Source organism: Lithobates pipiens, unplaced genomic scaffold (assembly GCF_037356315.1).
Source record: "Lithobates pipiens isolate NorthernLeopardFrog02 unplaced genomic scaffold, aLitPip1_a1.2 Scaffold_22, whole genome shotgun sequence".
Classification (NCBI taxonomy): Eukaryota; Metazoa; Chordata; class Amphibia; order Anura; family Ranidae; genus Lithobates; species Lithobates pipiens.
Genome location: NW_027507784.1, coordinates 122,209,766 through 122,235,980, shown reverse-complemented (window position 1 = coordinate 122,235,980; position 26,215 = coordinate 122,209,766). Strand labels below are relative to the sequence as shown.

Below are 26,215 nucleotides of genomic sequence, written 5' to 3'. Positions count from 1 at the left end.
TTACATGAATGAAAGCAAGGGGACTCCTCCCAAAAGGGCTAGAAAAAGCAATAAAACCTGATACAGTTTAAATTCTCGTTCTACAAAAAAAAAAAAAAAAAAAAAAAAAGGGGGGAAGAGGTTAGGCTACACTTCGGCTTTAAACTAGAACATGTGAAAAAGAGCAAATTAACCCTTATCTCCAAGAACAAACGTTTCGTTTTTTTTTAAATTACAGTTCCCACAAGAGAACATGGAGATTATAGATGTCCTTGATACTTGCAAGGTTCAACACCAAATGCATGGAAAAAGATTGCAGGAAAGCAGAGCCCAAACTTTACACTTTCAGCACCAAAAATCTAGGGAGGGAACAGGATTACCAATATCAATCTGTTCCACAGCTTCCTCCACTGAGACACCAGGTGCAGACACAGTCTTCACAAAGGGGTACAGATTACACACAACCACCCTGCAAAAAGTCATCAGAAAAGTGGATCAATAAAAATTTCACTGACACACACACACACTTTATATTTAAAGTTAGCATTGTGCAGAAAACAGTTTTGAAAGGGGCAGATTTATCTTTAATTTGAAATATACCCAAGGGTAATAAATACACTTAGAAGTTGATTTTTTTTTTTTTTAACCACTTCCCGACCAGCGCACGACGATGTATGTCAACAGAATGGCACGGGCAGGCATATTGGCGTACAGGTACGTCCAATATTCAATGCCGCCCTGCCATCGGGAGCGCGCCGCTGGCGGCGCACTCCCGCGCTGGTCGGGACCCCCGTGAGTCCGGTCGCGGGACCCGCGGACTCGATCGCCGTGGGCATCCCCGCGATCGTCTCACGGAGTGGCCGAATGGAGGAAATGCAGAGTAAACAGAATTTCTCCATTCTGCCTAGCAACTAGTGACGCTGATCTCTGCTCCATGTGATTGGAGCAGAGATCAGTGTTCACTAAATGAAAGCCCAACCCCCCCACAGTTAGTAACACACCCCTAGGAACACTTAACCCCTACACTGCCACCCACTGGTTAACCCCTTCACTGCCAGTGTCATTTACACAGGAATCACTGCATTTATATAGCAGTGATTAATGTATAAATGACAATGGTCCCAAAAATGTGTCAAAAATGTCCGATGGGTCCCCCACAATGTCGCAGTCACAATAATAAAAAAAAAAAAAAAAAAATTTATTAATAAAAATGCTAGAAAACTATCCCCATTTTGTAAACGCTATAACTTTTGCGCAAACCAATCAATAATCGCTTATTGCGATTTTTTTTACCAAAAATATGTAGAATACGTATCGGCCTAAACTGAGGGAAATTTTTTTTTATATATTTTTGGGGGGATATTTATTATAACAAAAAGTAAAAAATAATGCGTTTTTTTCAAAATTGTCGCTCTATTTTTGTTTATAGCACAAAAAATAAAAAAACTGCAGGGGTGATCAAATACCACCAAAAAGAAAGCTCTATTTGTGGAAAAAAAAAAAAAAAAAAAAAAAAAAAATACTTCTATTTTGTTTGGGAGCCACATCGCACGACCGCGCAATTGTCAGTTAAAGCGACGCAGTGCCGAATTGCAAAAAGTGGTCTGGTCTTTGACCAGCAAATTGGTCCGGTCTGAAAGTGGTTAATCCAGCAGTGTGGCCCCACTGAAAAATAGGATTTTTGTACTCACGGTAAAATCCTTTTCTCTGTAATTCACCGACCGACACAGCTCCTATCTAATTAAATGGGTTGTTTAGCCTGCCATTAGGAGGAGAACTAGGCAAAATTGTTACAAAATACCAATTACTTTTAGTCCCGCCCCAGGGGGCGGACCCTGTGCTAACAACCCTCCCCGCTGCTCCTGCTGACCCTAGCCTGTCTGCCACCTGCAAGGGGACTTGGGACAGTGAAGGTCCCACCCTCCTGCTGCCGCCACATGGGGGGGGGGGGGGAAACTTAGCGCCAGACTCACCACCCTGGGGCATTCTGTGAATGCCACTAGCCGTGCCTGTAGTCCCTAGGAGGTTACCCAGATGCAGAGTGGAGAAAACTGTCGGCAGCAGCTGTCTATAATAGCGGTGAAAAGTTCTGCAGAGCTTGCTCCAGCGTTCAGCAAAGAGCCATCCAGCGTCCTGTACACATAGTGGACACAGGAAACAGCCTGCGAGAGCACACGTAAAGCTGTCACAAGAGAACTGGCCACCAATGCAACTAACAGAAGAATCCCATAGAAGATGGCTGCGGAGGCTCACAAGGGGAACCTGCCTTTCCCACAGTCAAGATGGCCGCCGGACAGCGCCATGTGGCGACAGGACAAACCCAGAACACCTCCACAGACACCATTTGGGACCCCTCAGACCGGGACCAGGACCAACGCTAGCCGCACAAAGCCCCACAGGTGAGAACCCCCCCCCCCCCCCCCACACACACACACACACACACACACACACACACACACACTGCCCGCAGCCACCCCACTCGGGGGGGGGGGGGGGGGGGGGGGGGGGGGAAGATAGGGACTAGGGAGAGAAGATAAGGAGGTGAGGCGGCCCCCGAAACAACCCCCCAGGGAATGCCCAGCTGCTCACCACACCAAAGTAGGGAGAGCCATACTTACCAGTCCTGAAGAGCTGGGAGACATTCCATCACAGACCTACTCCTGCGCAGTTACAGGGTAGCTGTTGGCCCGGTATACTGCGATCCAGACATCAGTAGCCCAGTCATACGTATACCCCGGAGCATTGAAGCTCACTGACCACCTCTGGAGCTGAGGCATGTCGTGGCCTGCCGAGCCTTAGCTGCGGCCTGCACAGGCTCGATGGCCGGACTGGGGAGACTACAAGGATAATCATTAACCAGTATGTTACCCAGCCGGCAGTTGACGAAAGAAGATATCAGGATCTATCTTGCACAAAAAACATCAAGCCTGCAGCAAAAACATGGACCAAAAGGGCCCCCAGGTCATTCTCCTTACTAGGCAAAATAATAACCCGAATCTGATGGGAGCAGCGGGGGGAGGGTTGTTAGCACAGGGTCCGCCCCCCTGGGGCAGGGCTAAAAGTTCTGTGTATTGTGTAACAATTTTGCCTAGTTCTCCTAATGGCAGGCTAAACAACCCATTTAGTTACAGAGAGGAGCTGTGTCGGTCGGTGAATTACAGAGAAATGTAAAATTCATCAACCAAGATTTTTTTCAGTCAGTAGTACGACTAGCTTAAAGCAGTGAGCTTAGATGGTGGTTCTCTTGCACGCCTCTTTATATATCTAAAGATGTATCTGTCATATCCATCTCCAGCTTAAAAGCCTATACTGTACCTGACATAGCTGAAACCTAATCTGGTAAGATCAGCTTGGTCTTCAGGGGTCCCTCTTGCTAGGATACCTAAAAAGAAATAACATCAGATGTAAAAAATAAATATCTTGTTCCACTTCCTCTGCTGGGGTGGTACCCCCACAGTTAACAGAGAGTCATTTGTATTTGGTCTCATGTGAAATGCTGTATTTTCTGACCTGGGATTTAACACCAGGCCCTTCCAGGCACAGAATTAAATGTGAATGAATTACTACATATTCATATTAATGCTACTTGTCTGTACAGTAACTGTGTTCCCATAGAGAAACAAACTGCATGCATGACACTCCAGCTGCATACAGAACTTACACTTGTATGGCCCACGTCAACTGTGTGAGCCTAAAATTTGTGCCATTTAAAAACCCTCACACATACACAACACACGAAACCAAAATACACTTAGCAGACCATCTAGAAATATGGCCTATTGCAGTATGCAAACAGAAAAAGTAAAACAAAAAAAAGGTTTAAATAGAAGCTACAAAATAAAAAAACACCACAGTAATGAAAAAAATAAAATAAATTAAAATTATACACACACAACACGCGTGTAAAATGTTACAGCTGGCTATTGAGCCAAAATTAACAAAACTTCATCAAAAGTGTACAAACACATTATGGCAACATTGCCACAATATGAATAAAAAACAGCCCAAGCTAAACTTACATACAGACATTCACTTCTCACATACACGGGTGGGGACTAGGTGTTTGACAGTCTGGGACTAGGCATCCGGTAATACCAAATTCTGGGGAGCAAGTTCAAGGATCCCTTGATTTAACTGATTAAACAAAAATGTCAAACTCAGAGCCAGGAATGGCACTCTGGAGGAACAGCCACAGTGAGCCAACAGTATGGACAGTGCTGAGATTAACTGTGTAATAGTTATTCATGTAAGAAGCAGACAGAGCCCAAATGGAGATTGTGCAGACATGGAGACTGTCAATGAAAGACCATATACAGTGGTGTGAAAAAGTGTTTGCCCCCTTCCTCATTTCCTGTTCCTTTGCATATTTGTCACACTTAAGTGTTTCGGAACATCAAACCAATTTAAACAATAGTCAAGGACAACACAAGTAAACACAAAATGCAATTTGTAAATGAAGGTGTTTATTATTAAAGGTGAAAAAAAATCCAAACCATCATGGCCCTGTGTGAAAAAGTGATTGCCCCCCTTGTTAAAACATACTATAACTGTGGTTGTCCACACCTGAGTTAAATTTCTCTAGCCACACCCAGGCCTGATTATTGCCACACCTGTTCACAATCAAGGCATCACTTAAATAGGAGCTGCTTGACACAGTAAGGTCCACCAGAAGATCCTTAAAAGCTACACATCATGCCGAGACCCAAAGAAATTCAGGAACAATTGAGAAAGAAAGTAATTGAGATCTATCAGTCTGGAAAGGGTTATAAAGCCATTTCCAAAGCTTTGGGAATCCAGCGAACCACAGTGAGAGCCATTATCCACAAATGGCGAAGACATGGAACAGTGGTGAATCTTCCCAGGAGTGGCCGGCCGCCCAAAATTACCCCAAGAGCGCAGCGACGACTCATCCAAGAGGTCACAAAAGACCCCACAACAACGTCCAAGGAACTGCAGGCCTCACTTGCCTCAGTTAAGGTCAGCGTTCATGCCTCCACCATCAGGAAAAGACTGGGCAAAAATGGCCTGCATGGCAGAGTTCCAAGGAGAAAACCACTGCTGAGCAAAAACAACATCAAAGCTCGTCTCAATTTCTCCACAACACATCTTGATGATCCCCAAGACTTTTGGGACAACATTCTGTGGACCGATGAGACAAAAGTGGAACTCTTTGGAAGGTGTGTGTCCAAGTATATCTGGCGTAGAAGGAACACTGCATTTCATAAAAAGAACATTATACCAACAGTAAAATATGGTGGTGGTAGTGTGATGGTCTGGGGCTGTTTTGCTGCTTCAGGACCTGAAAGACTTGCCGTGATAAAAGGAACTATGAATTCTGCTGTCTACCAAGAGATCCTGAAGGAGAATGTCCGACCATCTGTTCGTGTACTCAAGCTGAAACGAACTTGGGTTCTGCAGCAGGACAATGATCCTAAACACACCAGCAAGTCCACCACCGAATGGCTGAAGAAAAACAAAATGAAGACTTTGGAGTGGCCTAGCCAAAGTCCTGACCTGAATCCTATTGAGATGTTGTGGTATGACCTTAAAAAGGCCGTTCATGCTCGAAAACCCTCTAATGTAACTGAATTAGGACAATTCTGCAAAGATGAGTGGGCCAAAATTCCTACAGGACGCTGTAAAAGCCTCATTGCACGTTATCGCAAACGCTTGGTTGCAGTTGTTGCTGCTAAGGGTGGCCCAACCAGTTATTAGGTTTAGGGGGCAATCACTTTTTCACACAGGGCCATGATGGTTTGGATTTTTTTTTCACCTTTAATAATAAACACCTTCATTTACAAATTGCATTTTGTGCTTACTTGTGTTGTCCTTGACTATTGTTTAAATTGGTTTGATGTTCCGAAACACTTAAGTGTGACAAACATGCAAAGGAACAGGAAATGAGGAAGGGGGCAAACACTTTTTCACACCACTGTAGGTGGGGGATGGATTACATCGGATAACTGAAGCTGCAGCAATACATTGGTGTGAGACTATACAAATCAAAAACAGTGTGAAGATGTAAAAGCAGGACAAACCATCCCATGGATTGGTCTCACCCGTCATGCAGCCTGCGCCAAATGGTCCATCCATGACCATGAAATGTTACCATCAAAAAGGCTCACAATGTCTCAATTAGTCCGTCTTGCGATACATGACACCATTGAAATTAACCTCATCCAGGTACAGTCTTGCTCATAAGTTTACATACCCTGGCAGAATTTGATTTCTTGGCCATTTTTCAGAGAAAATCAACACAAACTTTCAATCGAGGTTAGCGTTTGGCTGAAGCCATTTATTGTCAATTGTGTTTACACTTTTTTTTAATCATAATCCCAACAGAAATTGCCCAAATGACCCTGATCAAATGTTTATATACCCTGGCGATTTTGGCCTGATAACATGCATACAAGTTGACACAAAGGGGTTTGAATGGAAAAAAGGTAAGCATCCTCACCTGTGATCTGTTTGCTTGTAGTGTGGGTGAGTGTGTGAAAGGTCAAAGAGTTTCTGGACTCCTGACAGACCCTTGCATCTTTCATCCAGTGCTGCACTCTGAATCATTGGGAAAGCAAAATAATCCTATGGGAAAAAAGGTAGTTGAACTGTATAAAACAGGAAAAGGATATAAAAAGATAGCCAAGGAATTGAGAATGCCAATCAGCAGTGTTCAAACTCTAATCAAGAAGTGGAAAATGAGGAGATTCTGTTGAAACCAAACCAGTCAGGTGGACCAACTAAAATTCAGCCACAAGTGCCAGGAAAAATTGCTGGGAATGCAAAGAAAAACCATCAAATAACGTCAGGTCAAATACAGGACTCTGAAAACATGTGGTGTGGCTGTTTCAAGAACAAGGAGGCACTTGAAGAAAGATGGGCTGTATGGTCGAGTTGCCAGAAGAAAGCCATTACTACGCAAATGCCACAATGTACCCCACTTACAATACGCCAAACAGCACAGAGACCAACCACAAACCTTCTGGCACAAAGTCATTTGGGGTGATGAGACCAAAATCTAGCTTTTTGGTCACAATCATAAAAACTACTTTTGGAGAGGAGTCAACAAGGCCTATGATTAAAAAGGCACGACATTCCCATTGCGAAATAGAGGTGGAATCGATAAAGTTTTGGGGGATATGTGATCTACAAAAGGCACAGGAAATTTGCTCAAAATTGATGGCAAGATGAATGCAATGTTATCAAAAAATACTGGAATATTTGCATTCATCAGCCAAGAAACTGCGCATGGGACGAACTTGGACATTCCAACATGACAATGAGCCAAAAACACAAGGCCAAGCCGACCGGTTATTGGCTACAGCAGAAGTGAAGGTCCTGGAGTGTCCATCTCAGGCCGACCTCAAAAACGTGCAACTTAAGCAAGAAAGCCCAAGAATTTACAGGAACTGGAGGCTTTTTGCCAATGGGAATGGGCAGCTTTACCATCTGAGAAGATAAAGAGCCTCATCCACAAAAGACTTCAAGCTGTTATTGATGTTAAAAAGGGGGCAATACATGGTATTAAGAAGTGGGATATGTAAACTTTTGATCGGGGTCATTGGAGTAGTTTCTGTTGCCATTATGAAAGAGTAAAAACAGTTGATTGATAATAAATGGCTTCAGCCAAACACTGAGTAAAAGAAAAGTTTGTGTTATTCCATGATTAATGGCCAAGAAATCAAATTCTGCCAGGGTATGTAAACTTATGAGCACAACTGTATATATTGCTTGGAGCTCTTTCACACTGGGACTGTACAGTGGGGCTGTGTAGTAAACCTCTATGAAAACGTGATGCCTGACCAGTCTGTACAATGATGGGTGGAGTGGTGGGCGGAGACAGCATGTATGTTGCAAGAGAGCCGGGCTGTAGGACACAGATGTCAATGCATTTCGCTCAACTCCGTGAGCTTCCTCAGAACAATGCAGTGGGCTTCTTGGCATGCTTATAAACAGGAAAGCGCATCCCCTTCTGTATTTTTCACTTTTAAAGGGCCATTGCCTTACAATTATAGTGTCAAAATAAAAATAATATGGGTGTTACTACATTTCAAGTCTTATGGTAATACTGGTATCAGTACTGCATATTCTAACCAGTTAAGCAATTCATCTACAGCATTCATACTAGGCAAGCATATTGTCAGAAAAGAAAAAGGATAAAGTAGAGTTCACAGTAAGAAATTGAGAATAAAACAAAATGATAAAAATAATCAGGCTCACATATACATAGGACCTCCAAACCCTGCCTTTCCCGGACCTCTTGATTGCCACTAACAGTGGTTGGCTGGCGACCAGAACATTTTGAAAAACTACTGCAGCCAACACACTTCTCTTGGCCTCCAACCCCCATCCCCCCCATCGTTAGGATGATTTCAACTGGGCATCGGAGAAACTGCTCAAATGAGTCTGCCTACTAGTCTGATTCACTATACAAGAGAATCAGGCAAAGGGGCTATTCCCATAAAAACATTAGACATGCACACAGGAGGGCCTCATCAACCAAGTGTAGTGATCTCATTACCCTGCATCACATAGCAAATTTCCCCAGTACAAATTATTACCCGTTATGGGTCACAATGGGGGGATCCATTCAATCCTGACCAAACACTGGTCAATCCTGACAAGATCCCTTGATCTCTCAAATATTGTGGGTCCAAGGCCACGATTGTTCTCTAGGAGAGCAAGTTGGTGCAATTAGAAAATTCACTCAGACCCCCATCTAATAAACTGGCTGAGGAATGTGCCCTGGCCTAAGGGCATGTTCTCACATGGCCACTTCCAAATCTGTTGGCATGCTGTACGTACAGATAAATTCACCGATGCCGATAATGAGAAGGTTTAAACAAACAACTGTAAAATGTCAAAAACTATACATTGGCAACATCAAGCAACAGTTAATACGTACAGGTGAACATCTGTGCAGCATCAGGGACATCCAAGGAAGTAAGGACAAGGATAACTCAGAGTGGGGTCCCATTGCACAACATTTTGAGAGGTTCCACAATTACTCTATTGTATTAAAAGCAAGGGGCTTCTTTGCCCTATTCCTACCCAACCACAGAGGTGACTATGATAAAGTCCTTCTGCGGAAGGAAAAGGAATGTCTCTTCAGGTTACGAACTATACATCTATAGCCACATTCATACCAGCTGCTTCCACTTTACACCTACTTCATTGATCTTATCGAGTTTGCAGACTGGGCCATGTGCAAATCTATATAAACAAACAAACAGAGTACTTGCTGCTCCAGATGCAGTTTCCTACGGATCCACTGCTTCCACCCACTTCATTAATTTTGGAATATTTGTTGCCATGTTAGATAAGACTAAAAATCTGTAAATTCATGTAAACATACAATATTCTGTGCTCAATATAGTGCTCTCTGCAAATTTATTCTGTTCAAGGAAGTCCACAGATCAATGAAGGGTTGGTGATCTGCAAAAGTGCTCCATAACGTGCCAGCTGCAGTGTAAAAAACACACACACACACACACACAACATATGGTTATAATACACTTGGTACTCAATCTATAGAATTATGTGCGCCTTACTGTAGATGGGACATTGTGATGGTCTAGCTTTCTAATAATCTCCTCCATTTCAAACTGAACTCTACTTTAGCCCTTTTCTGACAATATGGATTGCCTGGTATAAATGTAGACTTGAAATGTAGTAACACTTTTTTCAACAAATTCGATTTTTAACTTTGACGCTATAGTTGTAAGGCAGTGGTTCTTTAAACAAATATAAAAAAAATATCTTGAAAAGGAGGGAGCTTTCCTGTTATAAAGCATGCCAAAAAGCCCAATGCATTGTTCTGACAAAGCTCACGGAGTTGAGCGAAATGCATAGACATCTCGGTGACCTACAGCCAGACACATGTGAGCCCCCTTCGCTTCACGGTACCACAGAGGTTTATTATACAGCCACTGCACAGTCCCAGTGTAAAAGAGCTCCAAGCATTATATGCCTGGATGAGGTTCATTGCAATGGTGTCATGGAACACAAGACAGACCCATTGGGAGCCTTTTGATGCTAACATTTCATTGTCATGGACGGACCATTGGAGCAGGCTGCAGAGACAGGCGAGGTCAATCCATGGGGTGGTTTGTCCCACTTTATATCTTCATCCTGCGTTTTAATTATATAGACTCTACCAATGCACTGATGCAGCTTCACTCAGATAATCTCCATCTTTATGCTTTCACTGAGTCTCCATGTCTGCACCATGTCCATTTGGGCTCTGTCTGCTTACTTCCACATGGATAAGTATTAGACAACAGTTCACTGTAGCCGTTCCTCCAGAGTGGCATTCCTGGCTCTGAGTTTGAGATTTGTCACATCAGTTGATTCAAGGGAACCTTGAACTTCATGCTCCCTAGTACTTAGTACTTAGTATTACCGGATGCCTATTCCCAGCCTGTCAAGCATATAGTCTGCCCCCCTGTATGTGAGAAGTGAATGTCTATGTGCAAGTTAGCACAGGATGTTTTTATTCATACTGTGACATTGTTGCCATGTTTTTACACTTTTGGTGAAAGTTTTGTTCATTTTGGCTCACTAGCCAGCTGTAACGTTTGTGTGTTATTTCGCATCAATAACATTTTTTGTACTCCTACTGCAGTGTTCCATTTGAAGCTTCTATTCAAACCTTTGGTTTACTTTTTCTAGTTGCATATTTCCCATGGCTTCAGGAACCCTAGTTTTATTTAGGCTGAGTCGGTAGGGTACCTTTTAATACTATCAGTCAACATGGATTAAAAGGATAAAATTATATATTTTTTTTTCAACTGCAGTTTTTTTTTTTGGATAGCCTATTACAGTAACCAGCTTCAGTTTTAATAGGACTTTTTCTGGAAACAACCTTGGAGTAATCTTACTTGAAAGAATGTCAGCAACTGATAGAAAGTGCCAAGGAATAACTGAGTAGAGCGTGTCTATGCCACAGTTAATTAGCCTCAATGTCATGAACTCACCGGCATGCACAGCTGGGTGCAGTGTCTTCACACGTCCCCCCAACATCTCCGGGAACCCAGTAAGCTCAGAGACATCCCTGGGAAGGGGAAGAAAAAGAAGAGAGAAAAAAAAAAAAAGAAGTATATAAAAACCCCTTGGCCACAGATGCCTCCTCAAACTGTCACAAAAGATATAAAACTTGGTAATCCATCACATAGACCCCTTTAGCACTGAAAAATATAAATAAAAAATAAGCAGCCTCAGCTGCAATCCCAGTATGAAAGCCCGAGTGCTTTCACACTGGGGAGCTGCGCTGGCAGGACGTAAAAAATATTAAAAAATTAAAAATATATAATATTTCACACACAAAACACCCAGACTATTTGTGATTGAAAAGTACATTAATACTTTTACAATTTTCATGAATACTTGGTGGGCATGAAGATATTGGCCTGCCCACCCAACAGAAAGAGGAAGCCAAGGAGGAGTAGAAGAAAAAAACAAAACAAAAAAACTCCCACCATTTAAAGTGGAGTCCACTTCAAGAGCTTCTGACCTGCCACATTTGGGGTGGGGATCATCACAGGTCCCAGAAGATTGCCTGGCCATTCAGGACACACAGCACAAATTGTGCATGCGCAGTGCACACCCAGCTGTGAAGCCGCAAGCTGTCACCGCTGGGTGTCCACGCCAGTGATGCCAGCACCGCAGAGAGAACTGAGGCTTTAAGCGGACACACTGCTGGATCGTGGGACAGATGATTGTTTATTAAAAGTCAGAAGCTAAACTTTTTGTAGCTGCTGACTTTTAATAAACACATAAACGGTTAGAACTCCTTTAGTGTGCAAAAAGCTACTTACCACTTCTGAGTGCAGGCATACAAGAGTTGTAGAGCCGTCTAGAAAGGCTGTAGTGGTAAAATAATCCTGCACTAGGGAAGATAAATAATACCTAGCCAAGAAGGGCCAAACTTTTTAGTTTTATTTTAAATCAGAAAGGCGAGCCAGTAGACTTCTAGCCTAGACCCATGGCAAGATGTAGGCTTTGTTCACACGGGCGCATAGACCTGTACTTCTGTGTGGAGGGTTGTGTTTAAGTGCCTGGGTAATAGCAGGATTTCTGAGCAGCCGGCCTGTCAAAGCATTTTGAGAAATGCAGTGGCTATAGGGATCTTAAACACGCAAGCTAGTTTTTACATGCATACAGGGATGGACAAGCAGCTCTGGATGCAAATTATCTGCAGCCCCCACAGCCCCCTGGGATCATGTGGCTTCAGGAGAGTCTCATGTGGTCAGTACATCTTATGCATGGCAGTGGGGGCTGGTTGTGAATCATCAGAAAGTCACTCAAATCTAAGATGGCAGCGCAGACAAAAGACAGCACTTAGGACTTTAAAAGCGACCCGTCCAATACAGGCATTTTCTTCCACTTTCGGGGGGGGGGGGGGGGGGGGGAGGAGAAGAAACCACACCCCACACAGTTTAGGCCAATATATTTTTGAAAAAAATAAAATAATATATAAATAAATAATAATAATAATAATAATAATAATAATACGCAATAAGCGTATATTGATAGTTTGCAGACACTATAACTTTTGCGCAAACCAATCCCTTATTGCAATTTTACCAAAAATATGCAGAATATATATTGGCCTAAACTGAAGATAAAAAAATAGAAATAAAATAAGTCTTCAATTTGGGGGGGGGCAGGAGGAGAGGAATAAAAGCCAATTTTGTTTGGGTACAGCTTTGCACGACCGCGCAATTGTCAGTTAAAGTGACGCAGTGCTCGGGTCAGGAAGGGGGTAAAATCTTCCGGGGCTGAAGTGGTTAAAAGTCAACAGCTGTAGTATTTGTACATGCTGATAAAATAATTAAATTTATATATACATTTTTTTAAATACTGTAGTTTGGACCAAGCTTAAACAAACAAACTATTCTCTTCAGTAACAGATGCACCCACTGTGAGCACTGTATGTCGCATTAGAACTCAGTGTGGGAGATGGGGCAGCACTAAGGCCCAATCCAGCAAGTTGCATGCAAATATACTTCTAAGGAGCAAGTGGTCTGGAGAGGAGAGCAGAGCGATAAAACATGAACATTCTAAAATTCTATAGAACGTCCTGTGAGCCTCCACGAACAATAAATCCTCTTTGAATCGGCGGTAAACATGTCTCATGAACCATGTAATAAATAATAAAATCGCATTAAAAACGCTGCGCTATCAAAAGGTATAAGCATAAAGGCTCTGAACTGGTAAAAAATATGCTCTACACCGCGATAATAGGGTATATGATGAAAAATATATAAAACAAGTGCTTAATAGCCAAATAAAGTGACAATGTGCATTCATATAGTGATGAAAAATATTAAAGCAAATAAATCAGTGGAAATCTAAATAGATCCAAATACTTGAATTATAAAAAAAGTGCTTATGTGCACTGTGCAAAGTTCAAATATATCCAATTTGCAGTTGCTCCATGCGATTCAATATACTGTGAAATTGATGCAATAATCAGACGCTGGGTTCTCACTCAGGTGCTCCCCCCTCATGTAATGAAGGCTCACCTTAAGGTGTGTGACCTGTTAAGCTTGGTCAATACATGCTTTGGAACAAAAAAAAAAAAAAAAAAAAAAAAAGTAGGTCACCAGCCTGGCTGTGCAAGTCTTATGACCAGATAGACAAATAAAAATCCTTTGGCATATAAACGATTCTGAATTGCAACAATGTATTAACCACTTCCCGACCAGCGCACAACGATGTACGTCGACAGAATGGCACGGGCAGGCATATTGGCGTACATGTACGTCCAATATTCGATGCCGCCGTGCCATCGGGAGCGCGCCGCTGGCAGCGCGCTCCCGCGCTGGTCGGGACCCCCGTGAGTCCGGTCGCGGGACCCGCGGACTCGATCGCCACGGGCATCCCCGCGATTGTCTCACGGAGCGGCCAAATGGAGGAAATGCTGTGTAAACAACATTTTTCCATTCTGCCTAGCAACTAGTGATGCTGATCTCTGCTCCATGTGATTGGAGCAGAGATCAGTGTACACTAAATGAAAGCCCAACCCCCCCACAGTTAGTAACACACCCCTAGGAACACTTAACCCCTACACTGCCACCCACTGGTTAACCCTTTCACTGCCAGTGTCATTTACACAGGAATCACTGCATTTATATAGCAGTGATTACTGTATAAATGACAATGGTCCCAAAAATGTCCGATGGGTCCCCCACAATGTCGCAGTCACAATAAAAAAATCGCAGATCGCCGCCATTACTAGTAAAAAAATTTATAAAAAAATATTAATAAAAATGCTATAAAACTATCCCTATTTTGTAAACGCTATAACTTTTGCGCAAACCAATCAATAATCGCTTATTGTGATTTTTTTTACCAAAAATAAGTAGAAGAATACGTATCGGCCTAAACTGAGGGAAAAAAAATGTTTTTTTATATATTTTTGGGGGATATTTATTATTACAAAAAGTAAAAAAATAATGCGTTTTTTTCAAAATTATCGCTCTATTTTTGTTTATAGCGCAAAAAAATAAAAACCGCAGGGGTGATCAAATACCACCAAAAGAAAGCTCTATTTGTGGGAAAAAAAAGGGACGTCAATTTTGTTTGGGAGCCACGTCGCACGACCGCGCAATTGTCAGTTAAAGTAACGCAGTGCCGAATCGCAAAAAGTGGTCTGGTCTTTGACCAGCAAATTGGTCCGGTCTGAAAGTGGTTAAGTAATTTCACCGTCCTTTCAACTACTTCTTAGCCCTAGCACTGCATACGGACTTTATATACGTTTATCAAGTTATTTACATGAAATTCCTTTTCAGATGCTACAGAAGCTTTGTTACGAAGAGCATATCCTAAAAAAAGCGAGATTAGAGTAGTACTATTGACTGGCTCTAAATTCTTTTGGGGTGTTTACTAAGAATTTGTCTCAGTATTTACGTTTCCTTTGAAATTTCCCTCTCCTTTAATTCAAAATCTGGGAATTCCCCCCCTCTAAAAAAGGCACAACGTGCACCTTTAGGCTGCATTCATACCTGAGCATTTCAAATTTTGCCACAATTTTTTAGTACATTTTTATACAGGTCACCGATGTAAAAAGCTGAAAACACCTGTAATCTGCCCCAAAGAGGCTCAAGTTCTTGTTTGCGCTTAAGGCGTTTTGCTTCAGGTGAAAACGCTCACATGTGAACAGGTGCCATTGAAATGAATGGGATTTTGCTTGTTGGGCATTTTTCAGGCTGTTATGAGCTGAAAACATTCAGGTGTGAATGCAGCCTTAGCAAAAATAGAGACGGGCCAACCAACAGTCCTTGCAATTGACCAAGCAAATCTCAGACTGCCTGTTTTTTAAAAAATAATCTTTAGTGTTTTAAGGTTAATAAATATAAAATGTAGTTTATACCTCACTATGAGCCCAGCATCACGAAGAGCTTTTGCAGTTCCACCAGAAGCCACCAAGGACAGTCCAAGAGAACTCAACTTCTGTGCAAACTCCACAAGACCAGTCTTATCAGAGACGCTAAAAAGAGCTGGAAATAAAAAAAAAAAAATCATTTTTTTTATTTATTTTTTTAGACTAACATACAAACAGGACATTTTAATAAAAGGTTGGTGAAAAATGCCCAATTTATCCTGCTTTAGGATTTCCTCATAATGAAAGAGCAGGTCATTTAGAGTCTGATAAACTGAAAAAAATGTTGCAATCAACAGGTTATATTGGAGAAGGAAAAAAATTAAAATAAAAAAACACCCCACACACCCCAAAACCAAATACCCCACTTTATGCAAACCCTTTCTGCACTCCTGTGGACCATTTTTTCAGCAGACAGCAGGCCGGGGAGAGGGCACTGTTAAAGTGATTGTAAACCCACGTTTTTGTGGTTTTCGACATACACATCATACTTACCTGCTCTGTGCCATGGTTTTACACAAAGCAGCCCAGATACGTCTCAGGTTCCCCACTGGCATTCTTCCACCTGCCAAGTGCCCAACACAGCAAGCAGCTTGCTTTGGGGGCACTCCTGCAGACTCGCTCCTGAACTAGCTCTGTGTCCATAGGCACACATAGCACAGCTTGGCCCCAACTCCTCCTTACTAGCACTGCATTGAGATTGTGCCAGGTAAAGTATAGGGTAAGGGGGTTGTCTGTGGTGAAGTGCACTCTTCTCCCCCCAAACAAACACACACACTAAAACCAGCAAACAGAAAAAAAAAAAAAAAATTGTTTCGGTTATAAAATTTTGTAAATAAGTTTGTCTTCTCCTTCACTTATAAGGCAGCACCGATCAGCACCACTGATGGCACTGGCATGTATTGCTGATGGGCACCAATTGGCATCTCCCTGGTGGTCCAGGGTGGCATACCTGGTGGTGAGTGTCCTTTGTGGGCATCCTTAGTGGTCCTGGCTGGGCTACACTGAAACCATCAGCACTGAAACCATCAGCACAGACCCCCCACCCCCCCCCCCCCCCCCCCCCGAGTCTGATCACATGGTACCGAGATCGGTGCATTAGACTGACACACCGCACCACCGGTCGTCACGCTATGCACCCCCCCCCCCCCCCCAGGCGCGTGATCGCGGCTTATCCGCAACATATCGGACAGAGCTTTATAACCACTAACAAGTTAAGTGAAGGATAGATTAGGCAGCAAGTAAACATGTGGTCCTTGATGTTACGTTAAAAAAGATGAAAAAAAAAAAAAAAAGTGTTCCATTCATTTGGATGTTACTTTGAAGCGTACCACATACCTAAACATTGCGCTGACCAATTACACCCCTCATTGGAAGCTGTATTTCCTGATGGCAGTGGCCTCTTTCAGCAAGATAATGTACACTGCAAAAATGGCTCAAGAATGGTTTGAGAAAGACAAGGCGTTTGAGGTGTTGACTTGACCTGCAATCCTCCAGATTTCAATCCAAATCAAGTATCTGTGGGATGTGCTAGATTAGAATAAAAACCAAATCCAATCCATGAAAGGCCCATCTTGCAATTTACAGACTTAAAAAGGATCTGCTACTGAGGGCTTGGTGCCAAATACCACAGCATACCTTTGGCAGGCTAGAGGCATCCATGCCTCAACCAGTCATAGCTGTTTTGGCTGTAAAAGAGGGACCTATTCAATATTAGGTGGGTGGTCATAAAAGCTGTGGTTGATGGATGTGCAGCATGTATGCATTTCTCAATGCAGACATGATACATCTATTGTAATGGATGTGAGACTTATGCTTTGCTATGGAGCATGGTGCACCTGTAAAGAATTGGTGTTTTATGGAGCTCCGTGTCCTTAACCTTTGAGGACCAAGGGACGTATTTATCCCACGTTTTTAATTGTCTGTATCAACTGATTAAAAACTTAAATATTTTTTTTGTTTGAGTCAAAATATTAGTTCTTAACAAGTGGATCTAGCTTTTTGCCAGTTATTTCATGAAAGGGCTTAGTCACAGCAACTGACATGTACAAACTTCCAAAACTGTACGAAAATAAAAATTGCTTCTTTTCCATAAAAAGTAACCTAAAATAGTCAGATGTTATTGGATCATAATTCCTCCCCCCAAAATGACACAAGGGTGGAAATGGTTTAATTTATTGTTCAAATACATTCTTAAAGGGAAAAAAATATTTTTATATTGTTGACGGTAATCTTATGGTCCTCAAAGGGTTAATACTCTAAAATTGTCCTTGATGACCCCCAAGAACACATGACCATTTCAAACCACAAAGCCATATCTGTGCAGTCATATGATACAGTATAGCATACAGGTTTATAACTAAATTATAGCCAAAGTCATGGGGCCTTCAGTTCCATTTCCTGTATCAACAAGCATAGCATCAGAGCAAGAGTCTCACAATTCTATCCTTACAAGATTCTTTACAAGGAGATTGTACAGATAGCTCATTATGCCAGATGTCTTCTAAGAATGCAAGTTTTGATTTATCCAGGAGGGAAGCCCCCTACCATATACTTTTCCCTGTTGTGTTGATTGGCCATGTTCAGGCAATGGATGATTTGAAAACAATTGAATCTGTGAATAATCGTGTTTAGTTTTAGGCCTCATGCACACGGACGTTTTTACAGCCACTTTTTTGAGCTTTTTTTGCAGCTTAAAAACGGCTGTCCATGTTAGTCTATGGCTTCATGCCCACCTAGGCGTTTTTGAGCTGCAAATGGCATAGACGTTTTTAAGCTGTAAAAAAAACCCAGGACCAGTGCGTTCCGTGGCGTGGAGCTAGAGCTGTAAAAACGCGAATCGCGGGAAAACGCGCAAAAACGCGCATAAACGCGCAGCATATTTTCTTTGTTTTCTGAGTGCTATAGCCAAGAGATGTGTTTCTTAAAAAACGCTACTTAACGCTAAAAAACGCACAAAAACGCGCAAAAACGCCAATGCAAAACGCGGTAAAAATCTTGTTTTTAACGACGATTTTTCCAGGCATCGGAGCTAGCTTTGCAGCCAGTTTTTTAAAACGTCCGTGTGCATGAGCACTTAGTTTTAATTCCGACAATCCCATTACAAAAAAAAAAAAAGTGTGCTTCGTGTACATCCTGGATGTACATTCAGCACTGCAGTAACACATGGTAACATGGCGAGTCCCATAAGTGCAGTTCAAGCTGGTGCAAAAAAAAATAAAAAAATAAAAAACAGTCTGCAAAGCATGAAAAATTATTATGTTGAATAATGTATCAGTTGAATCAAAGTAGCAGCTGCTGAAAAAAGGCCTGTTCATGCACAGAATAAAATATAAATGAAAGAAGCCTACATGGTCACTAGCCATCCACTAAGCAACAAGGAGCCATGTTAATTTGAATTTCCCAGCAGAACCGGTCTCCCAGAATAAAGAAAGAGGGACAAGGAAGGTGGATCGATCAACAAAAAAATAAAAAGGCAGCCTCCGAGTCCCTGCTGGATTGAGCTGTGACCCCAGGGGAAACTACTCAACAGCATGTAGAAAGGGACCCAGCGCGTAGAGCACTAGACACTGCAACCTTGTGTAGCGGGGAGGATGGACTGGAGCTCCATCACACAAGAGTCAGTGACGTCAGACCTACTGAGACACTGACTTGGGAAAGGGGAAGCCCAGCAGCACCGAGATGGGTTAGCTGTTGAATGACTCCTCCACCTCCCAGGTAGTCCGATACTGCACCAATACTGATGTGTCAGTCGATGATCACTCCTACACCTGCGGTATCCTCCAATGTTTTAGCCGCTACTGTGGGAATGCAAGACACACTGCTGGGTAGTCTGAGCTCCCAATGTTTGCCAAAAGGTGGATTTCCCAAAGAATAGTGATAAATGGGACATGGTGACTAGTCCAAGAAGCTATATTAATGTTGCCTTGGCAGCGCGTTTCACGCTCCAGCGCTGTCACAGTTGTCTGCAACGATGAGTACCCGATTACATTTTCTGGCCGCTCGTCTTCCAAACCAGGGCTAAAACAATAAATCGATAATAAAAACCGTTGACAATGATTTTCGTTATCAATCAGTTGGGTCTAACGGCACGCACCTTCCTCCCTGCATTTCAGTACCGCCTCCGTTCGAGCGTTACAATCTCCTGTGTAATAAGCCGATGAGAGAGATAGAATACAACAAGCTGCATTTTTCCAGAGCTCAGTACAATGCATAAAAAGGCACTGGAACACATTAAATCCACACCAGAACAAAAAAAAAAAAAAAAAGGGGGGGGGGGTTGGGGGAGCTCCTAGAATGCATTGGAAGACACCAAAAACTTGCATGCAGAAACACATCCAGAACAAGTCTGGAGTGCATTTTTGTGGTGGGAACCAACCCTTAGGGCAGCATCGTGCTGTTGTGCTGCAGCTTGACTATGGTGCAGATTTCATGCAAAGAAAAAAAAAAAAAAAAAGGAGTGGGTAAATAGACTAATGCTGGCCCATACACTATACGAAAAATTGGGCGAACCCAATTTCGAAAAACAAATGTTCGACTGTGAGTGCAAAACGATGCTGCCATCACGTAATGACCAATAAATCATTCAGTGGACATAAATAAAATGTTATGTTTGATTTTTTTCTTTTTTATATATACCTAGTGCAGACAGGTCAGACGGGAAACACATCGACCTTTCAATTTATCCTTTGTTCGGCAGAAAATTTGTCCTTCATTTTTTCGGCTCAAAAACATCCAAACAATTATTGATTTTGTGTCCATTAACTGGCCGAAAACAACAACGGTCTAATGACCAAATTTCATCTGATTTTTCGTATAGTGTGTGGCCAGCATAAGACTAGAGATGCATTTTTTTTTGCTCAAAGTGTACCCGCAGCACTTTGGTGCTCTTTCAGAAAAGAATCTAAAACGTATATGGGAACACTGCACCCATGCATCAGCACCAGCAGGTGAAATTACCCTTAAAGCGGTTCTTCACCCTAAAGGGGAAGTTCCGCTAGTATTATCCCTCCCCCCCTCCGGTGCCACAATCGGCACCTTTTCGGGGGGGGGGGGGGAGGGGGGGTGCAGTTACCTGGATAATCCAGGTATCTGCACCCACTTCCAGCCAGACCGCCGCATGGCTCCGCCCACCCCCGCATGGCTCCGCCCCCCCCCCCCATTGTGTTCTGGGAAACACACAGTTCCCAGAGACACAGCGGGGGACCATAAGAGAAGCGCAGCGCAACTCGCGCATGCGCAGTAGGGAACCGGGCAGTGAAGCCCTCATGCTTCACTTCCCGATTCCCTGACAGAGGATGGCGGCGGTGGCTGCAGCGAGACGAGCAATCGCTCGTTATCTGCCGCCGACATCGCTGGAACCTGGGACAGGTAAGTGTGATATTATTAAAAGTCAGCAGCTGCAATATTAGTAGCTGCTGGCTTTTAATATATATATTTTTTTTTTGGTGCAGCTCCTCTTTAAGGCTTGTATATACACACACATACAATACAAAATAAAAGTGGGGGGGGGGGGGGTGCAAAAATACATACGGCAATTTCGCCTAACAAAAGTTGGATGGGCAGACTAACATTTTTGTCGGATGTGAACTTAACGTCTGATTTTCATAAGAAAAAAAAAAAAAATTAAAAATCTTAACAGCAAGACTATGCATGCTCAGAAACAAAAGAACACATCCAAAAGCGACACATCACTTTTGACCATGCATTTCGTCATATGAAAATTTCTGTATTGTGAGTAACCGCTTTAGTTTCGACATGAGACTAGCATGTAACAAAAAAAAAAAAAAAAAAAAAGACAGACGTTCGGGCGTCCCAAAATCTGGTCACGTGTACAACTCCTCTCTAGTGTGTAAAGGTCATATTCTTGCATTTGTTCAAAACACACAACTCTGCCCCAAAGAAGCTCATGTACTTTTCCCAGAAAAGTGACGGAACGCTCAGGTGCGAACAGTAGGGATGAGCTCCATCATGTTCGCACACTCCACATGCAGAGCCCGTCAGGAAGTCGGCGCTGTGCTAATCACAGGCAGCGATACATTTCCCGATCTCTGCAGCCGCGCATCAGGGCAATATCTCACTGCCTGTGATTAGCGCAGCACTGCACCAACTTCCTGGCGGGCTCTGCATGCGGAGAAAGCGAACACACCAGAGCTCATCTTTAGTGAACACACATCGCTGAACAAAAGCATCTGCTCTTAGGCTGGGTTCACACTGCTGCGGGGGGAGATCCGGATGTGATTCGCACCGCACTACAGTGCAAATCACATCCGATCTCCGTAGCGATGCGAGTTCAGCCATACAGATAGTATGGCTGAATTCGCATCGCTCCCGCAGCAAACTCGCACGGGACCCTTTTTTTGGTCCGCAGCAGAATCGGATCGCATGGCGAGTCTGCAGATCGCACTGCGATATGCGGACGGATCTGGGGGTGTCATTAACATTTCAGTGACACTCCCAGCCGTTCGCATAGGGCAGTGTGAACTGCCGGCGGGAGTCAAGCAATGCCAGAAAACGCCGCGGATTTGCGGCGTTCCCACATCGCTGTGGTGTGAACCCAGCCTAAAAAGGAATCGCAAAGAGGTTCCCACAAACATTTCATACAATCTCCTCCAATTGCTCATGAATTGTATGGAACACACACACACACACACACACACACACACACACACACACACACACACACACACACACACACACATATACATACACTTTTGATTTCTGCACATCTGGTAGAATGCACAGATTTTAGCACACAGCAACTGATGCCACTGTGCATAGTAACCAATCAGCTTCCAGGTTTTACTCAAGGCTTATTAGAAAAAGTTGAACCTAGAAGCCGATTGGTTACTATGCACAGCTGCAGCAGTTTTAGTAAAATCTCCCCCATTATAACATTCATGGTCAGTTCATCTCACAACTTGAAAGGTAAGAGGAATTCCAGCAGAACTTGAGCTGGTCATACACCGGATTCAGGGGCAGGCTGGTATGTGATTACAGAGGAGGTAGTGGCAGCTCAGAAAGGTGCCATGCATGTACCCAGCGGTATACGCGGGCCGATGGTACAAGGCAGAAAAGAAGGCGAGGGAGGACACTACAACACAAACCATGACAACAGGAGACTTGCCACCTCCACTCACCTAGCTCTGCCATCTTCTTTCCTCACACAGGATGACACACGTGGGCACAGCACGCTGCTCCCTATTAAATCTTTGATGGTGTATGAACGTCACTGATGTCATGACCATGTGACTAAGAGAGCTGGAGAGGCGGGGTCATGGGCGGGGTTATGGCCGGGGAGAGCAGCCAGAATGGAGAGCTTGATAAAAGGAATAAAAGAAAAGTCAGAATAAAAAGTCCTGAGTGTTTTCATGCTGCTGTTCGTTGTGTCGCCAGTCCGCAGATCCATGCCAGGAAACAGGATTTTAACCACTTGACAACTGGGCACTTCACCCCTCCTGACCAGACGAATTTTCAGCTTTCGGCGGTCTCCGCTGCATCACACCTGAGCCTAGCGTTGAAAATCATGCGATTTTGCGGCGTTTTTTTACCGCGATTCGCTGCGTTTTTTACCGCGATTTTGTGCAGGGCAAACATTGGTGACCCTTTGGCTGGGTTCACACTGCTGCGGCTAGGAGAACCGGATGTGATTCGCACTGCAGTGCAAATCACATCCGATCTCTGTGCGATGCGAGTTCAGCCATACAGTTAGGCTGGGTTCACACTGCTGCGGGGGGAGATCCGGATGTGATTCGCACCGCAAATCACATCCGATCTCCGTAGCGATGCGAGTTCAGCCATACAGATAGTATGGCTGAACTCGCAGCGGTCCCGCAGCAAACTCGCACGGGACCCTTTTTTTCGTCCGCAACAGAATCGGATCGCATGGGCGTTCACACCATGCGATCCGATTCTTGTGCGAGTCGGCAGATCGCACTGCGATATGCGATCGGATCTGGGGGTGTCATTAACATATCATTGACACTCCCAGCCGTTCGCATAGGGCAGTGTGAACTGCCGGCGGGAGTCGTGCGATGCGGGAAAATGCCGCGGATTCGCGGCGTTCCCGCATCGCAGCGGTGTGAACCCGGCCTTAGTGTGGCTGAATTCGCATCGCACCCGCCACAAACTCGCACATGACCCTTTTTTTGGTCCGCAGCAGAATCGGATCGCATGGGTGTTCACACCATGCGATCCGATTCCTGTCCGAGTTTGCAGATCGCACTGCGATATGCGAACTGATCTGGGGGTGTCATTAACGGTTCACTGACACTCCCAGCAGTTCGCATAGGGCAGTGTGAACTGCCGCCAGGAGGCATGCGATGCGGGAACCTGCCGCGGATTCGGCGTTCCCGCATCGCTTCAGTGTGAACCCAGCCTTAGGCTAGGTTCACATTGCAGCGATGCAGGAACGCCGCTAATCCGCGGCGGGTTCCCGCATCGCATGCCTCCTGGCGGCAGTTCACACTGCCCTATGCGAACTGCTGGGAGTGTCAGTGAAACGTTAATGACACCCCCAGATCAGTTCACATATCGCAGTGCGATCTGCAAACTCGGACAGGAATCGGATCGCATTGTGTGAACACCCATGCGATCCGATTCTGCTGCGGACCAAAAAAAGAGTCCTGTGCGAGTTTGGGGTGGGTGCGATGCGAATTCAGCCATACTATCTGTATGGCTGAACTCACATCGCACAGAGATCGGATGTGATTTGCACTGCAGTGCGGTGCGAATCATATCCGGTTCTCGTAGCCGCAGCAGTGTGAACCCAGCCTTAAACTCAATCTTTCTTTTTTTTTTATTCTTTGTTTAAATTTTTTTTTTCTTTAGGCTGGGTTCACACTGCTGCGGGTGGGAGATCCGGATGTGATTCGCACCACACTGCAGTGCAAATCACATCCGATCTCTGTAGCGATGCGAGTTCAGCCATACAGATAGTATGGCTGAATTCGCATCGCACCCGCCGCAAACTCGCACGGGACCCTTTTTTTGGTCCGCAGCAGAATCGGATCGCATGGGTGTTCACATCATGCGATCCGATTCCTGTCCGAGTGTGCAGATCGCACTGCGATATGCGGACGGATCTGGGGGTGTCATTAAGATTTCATTGACACTCCCAGCAGTCCGCATAGGGCAGTGTGAACTGCCGGCGGGAGGCATGCGATGCGGGAAAATGCTGCGGATTCGCGGCGTTCCCGCATCGCTACGGTGTGAACCTAGCCTTAAGGAAGAGTATAAAATACATTCTACCACAAACAGCATCTTTTCTTAATAACTTTTACAACAAAATAAGCTTAAAGCGGAGGTCCACCCTAAAATGGACCTTCCGCTCATCGGATTCCTCCCCCCCTCCGGCGCCACAATTGGCACCTTTCAGGGGGGAGGGGGGTGCAGTTACCTGGATAATCCAGGTAACTGCACCCACTTCCGGGCTAGCTCTCTGCAGAAAGGGGCGTACATTACGCCCCTTTCCGCAAGTGCCCGCCCCCTTCCGCAAGTGCCCCGCTGCCTGCTGGGAAACACACAGATCCCAGAGGCAGCGGGGACCGTCCTCATTGCGCAGCGCGGCTCGCGCATGCGCAGTAGGGAACCGGGAAATGAAGCCGAAAGGCTCCATTTCCTGATTCCCATACCCAAGATGGCGGCGGCAGCACTCGAGTGTCGATCTAGAGATCGGCTTCGGGTGCCGACATCGCGGGCGCGCTGGACAGGTAAGTGTCACTATTTTAAAAGTCAGCAGCTGCAGTATTTGTAGCTGCTGACTTTAAAAAAAAAACGCGGAGTCCTGGCGGACTCCCGCTTTAACATTTAATGTCCCTCCTCCAACACTCCCCCTTCACTGCACAGAGCAGGTAAGTTTAACATGTTTGTTTGTTTAAAGAAAAAAAAAGAAAAAACGAGACTTTAGTATCACTTTAATACGTTGATTTTCTATGGTCATCAGCACCATCTAGTGCCCATAATGTGATAATTTTCCTGGAATACTCCAATCTGGAAAATAAGGCATTATAGAATCTGTGAAGGATGGGCAAATGCTTGAATTGCTTGTTACATTCATTATATATATATATATATATATATATATATATATATATATGTATGTGTATGTATATATATATATATATATATATATATATATATATATATATATATATATATATATATATATATTAATTTAACCACTTAAGGACCGCCTCACGCCGATATACATCGGCAGAATGGCACAGCTGGGCACAATCATGGTACCGGTACGTGATTCTTTAAGTGCCCAGCCGTGGGTCGGAAGCGCGCCGCCGTCCCTGTGCTCCGTGACCGTGGCTGCGGGACCAGCAGACCCGATCGCCGCTGGTGTCCCGCGATCGGGTCACAGAGCTGAAGAACGAGGAGAGGTCTGTGTAAACAAACCTCTCCCTGTGCTTCCCTGTGTGGCTGTCACCGATCGTCTCTTCCCTTTTATAGGGAAGGACGATCAGTGACGTCACATGCCAGGCCATGCCCCCCTACAATAAAAAAACACACATAACGTCCTACATAACACTACACTGCCCCCTAGTGGTTAACGCCTTCACTGCCAGTGTCATTTACACAGGAATCAATGCATTTAAATAGCATTGATTGCTGTATAAATGACAATGGTCCCAAAAATGTCCGATGTGTCCGCCATATTGTCGCAGTCACAGTAAAAATCGCTGATCGCCGCCATTACTAGTAAAAATTATTTTGTAAATGCTATAACTTTTGCGCAAACCAATCAATAATCGCTAATTGGGATTTTTTTTTTACCAAAAATATGTATAAGGCCTCTTTCACACGGGGCAGATCAGTAATGATCCGCCCCGTGAAGATCCGCTCGCT

At 44.1% G+C, this 26,215-nt stretch overlaps 1 protein-coding gene across 1 annotated transcript in view; it reads right to left on the bottom strand.

The window, feature by feature from the left end:
* The window catches only part of ATIC (5-aminoimidazole-4-carboxamide ribonucleotide formyltransferase/IMP cyclohydrolase), a 39,181-nt gene extending 16,541 nt beyond the window's left edge, over positions 1 to 22,640 (bottom strand). The window contains exons 1-5 of the mRNA XM_077448178.1: positions 22,501 to 22,640; positions 15,353 to 15,479; positions 10,953 to 11,029; positions 3,295 to 3,361; positions 360 to 448 (exon numbers count right to left, since the gene is read on the bottom strand). Of these exons, the coding sequence (XP_077304304.1) occupies positions 360 to 448; positions 3,295 to 3,361; positions 10,953 to 11,029; positions 15,353 to 15,479; positions 22,501 to 22,513 (373 nt within the window). The 5' untranslated portion in view covers positions 22,514 to 22,640. The remainder of the gene's footprint in view (positions 1 to 359; positions 449 to 3,294; positions 3,362 to 10,952; positions 11,030 to 15,352; positions 15,480 to 22,500) is intronic.
* Positions 22,641 to 26,215: the final 3,575 nt, after the last annotated feature.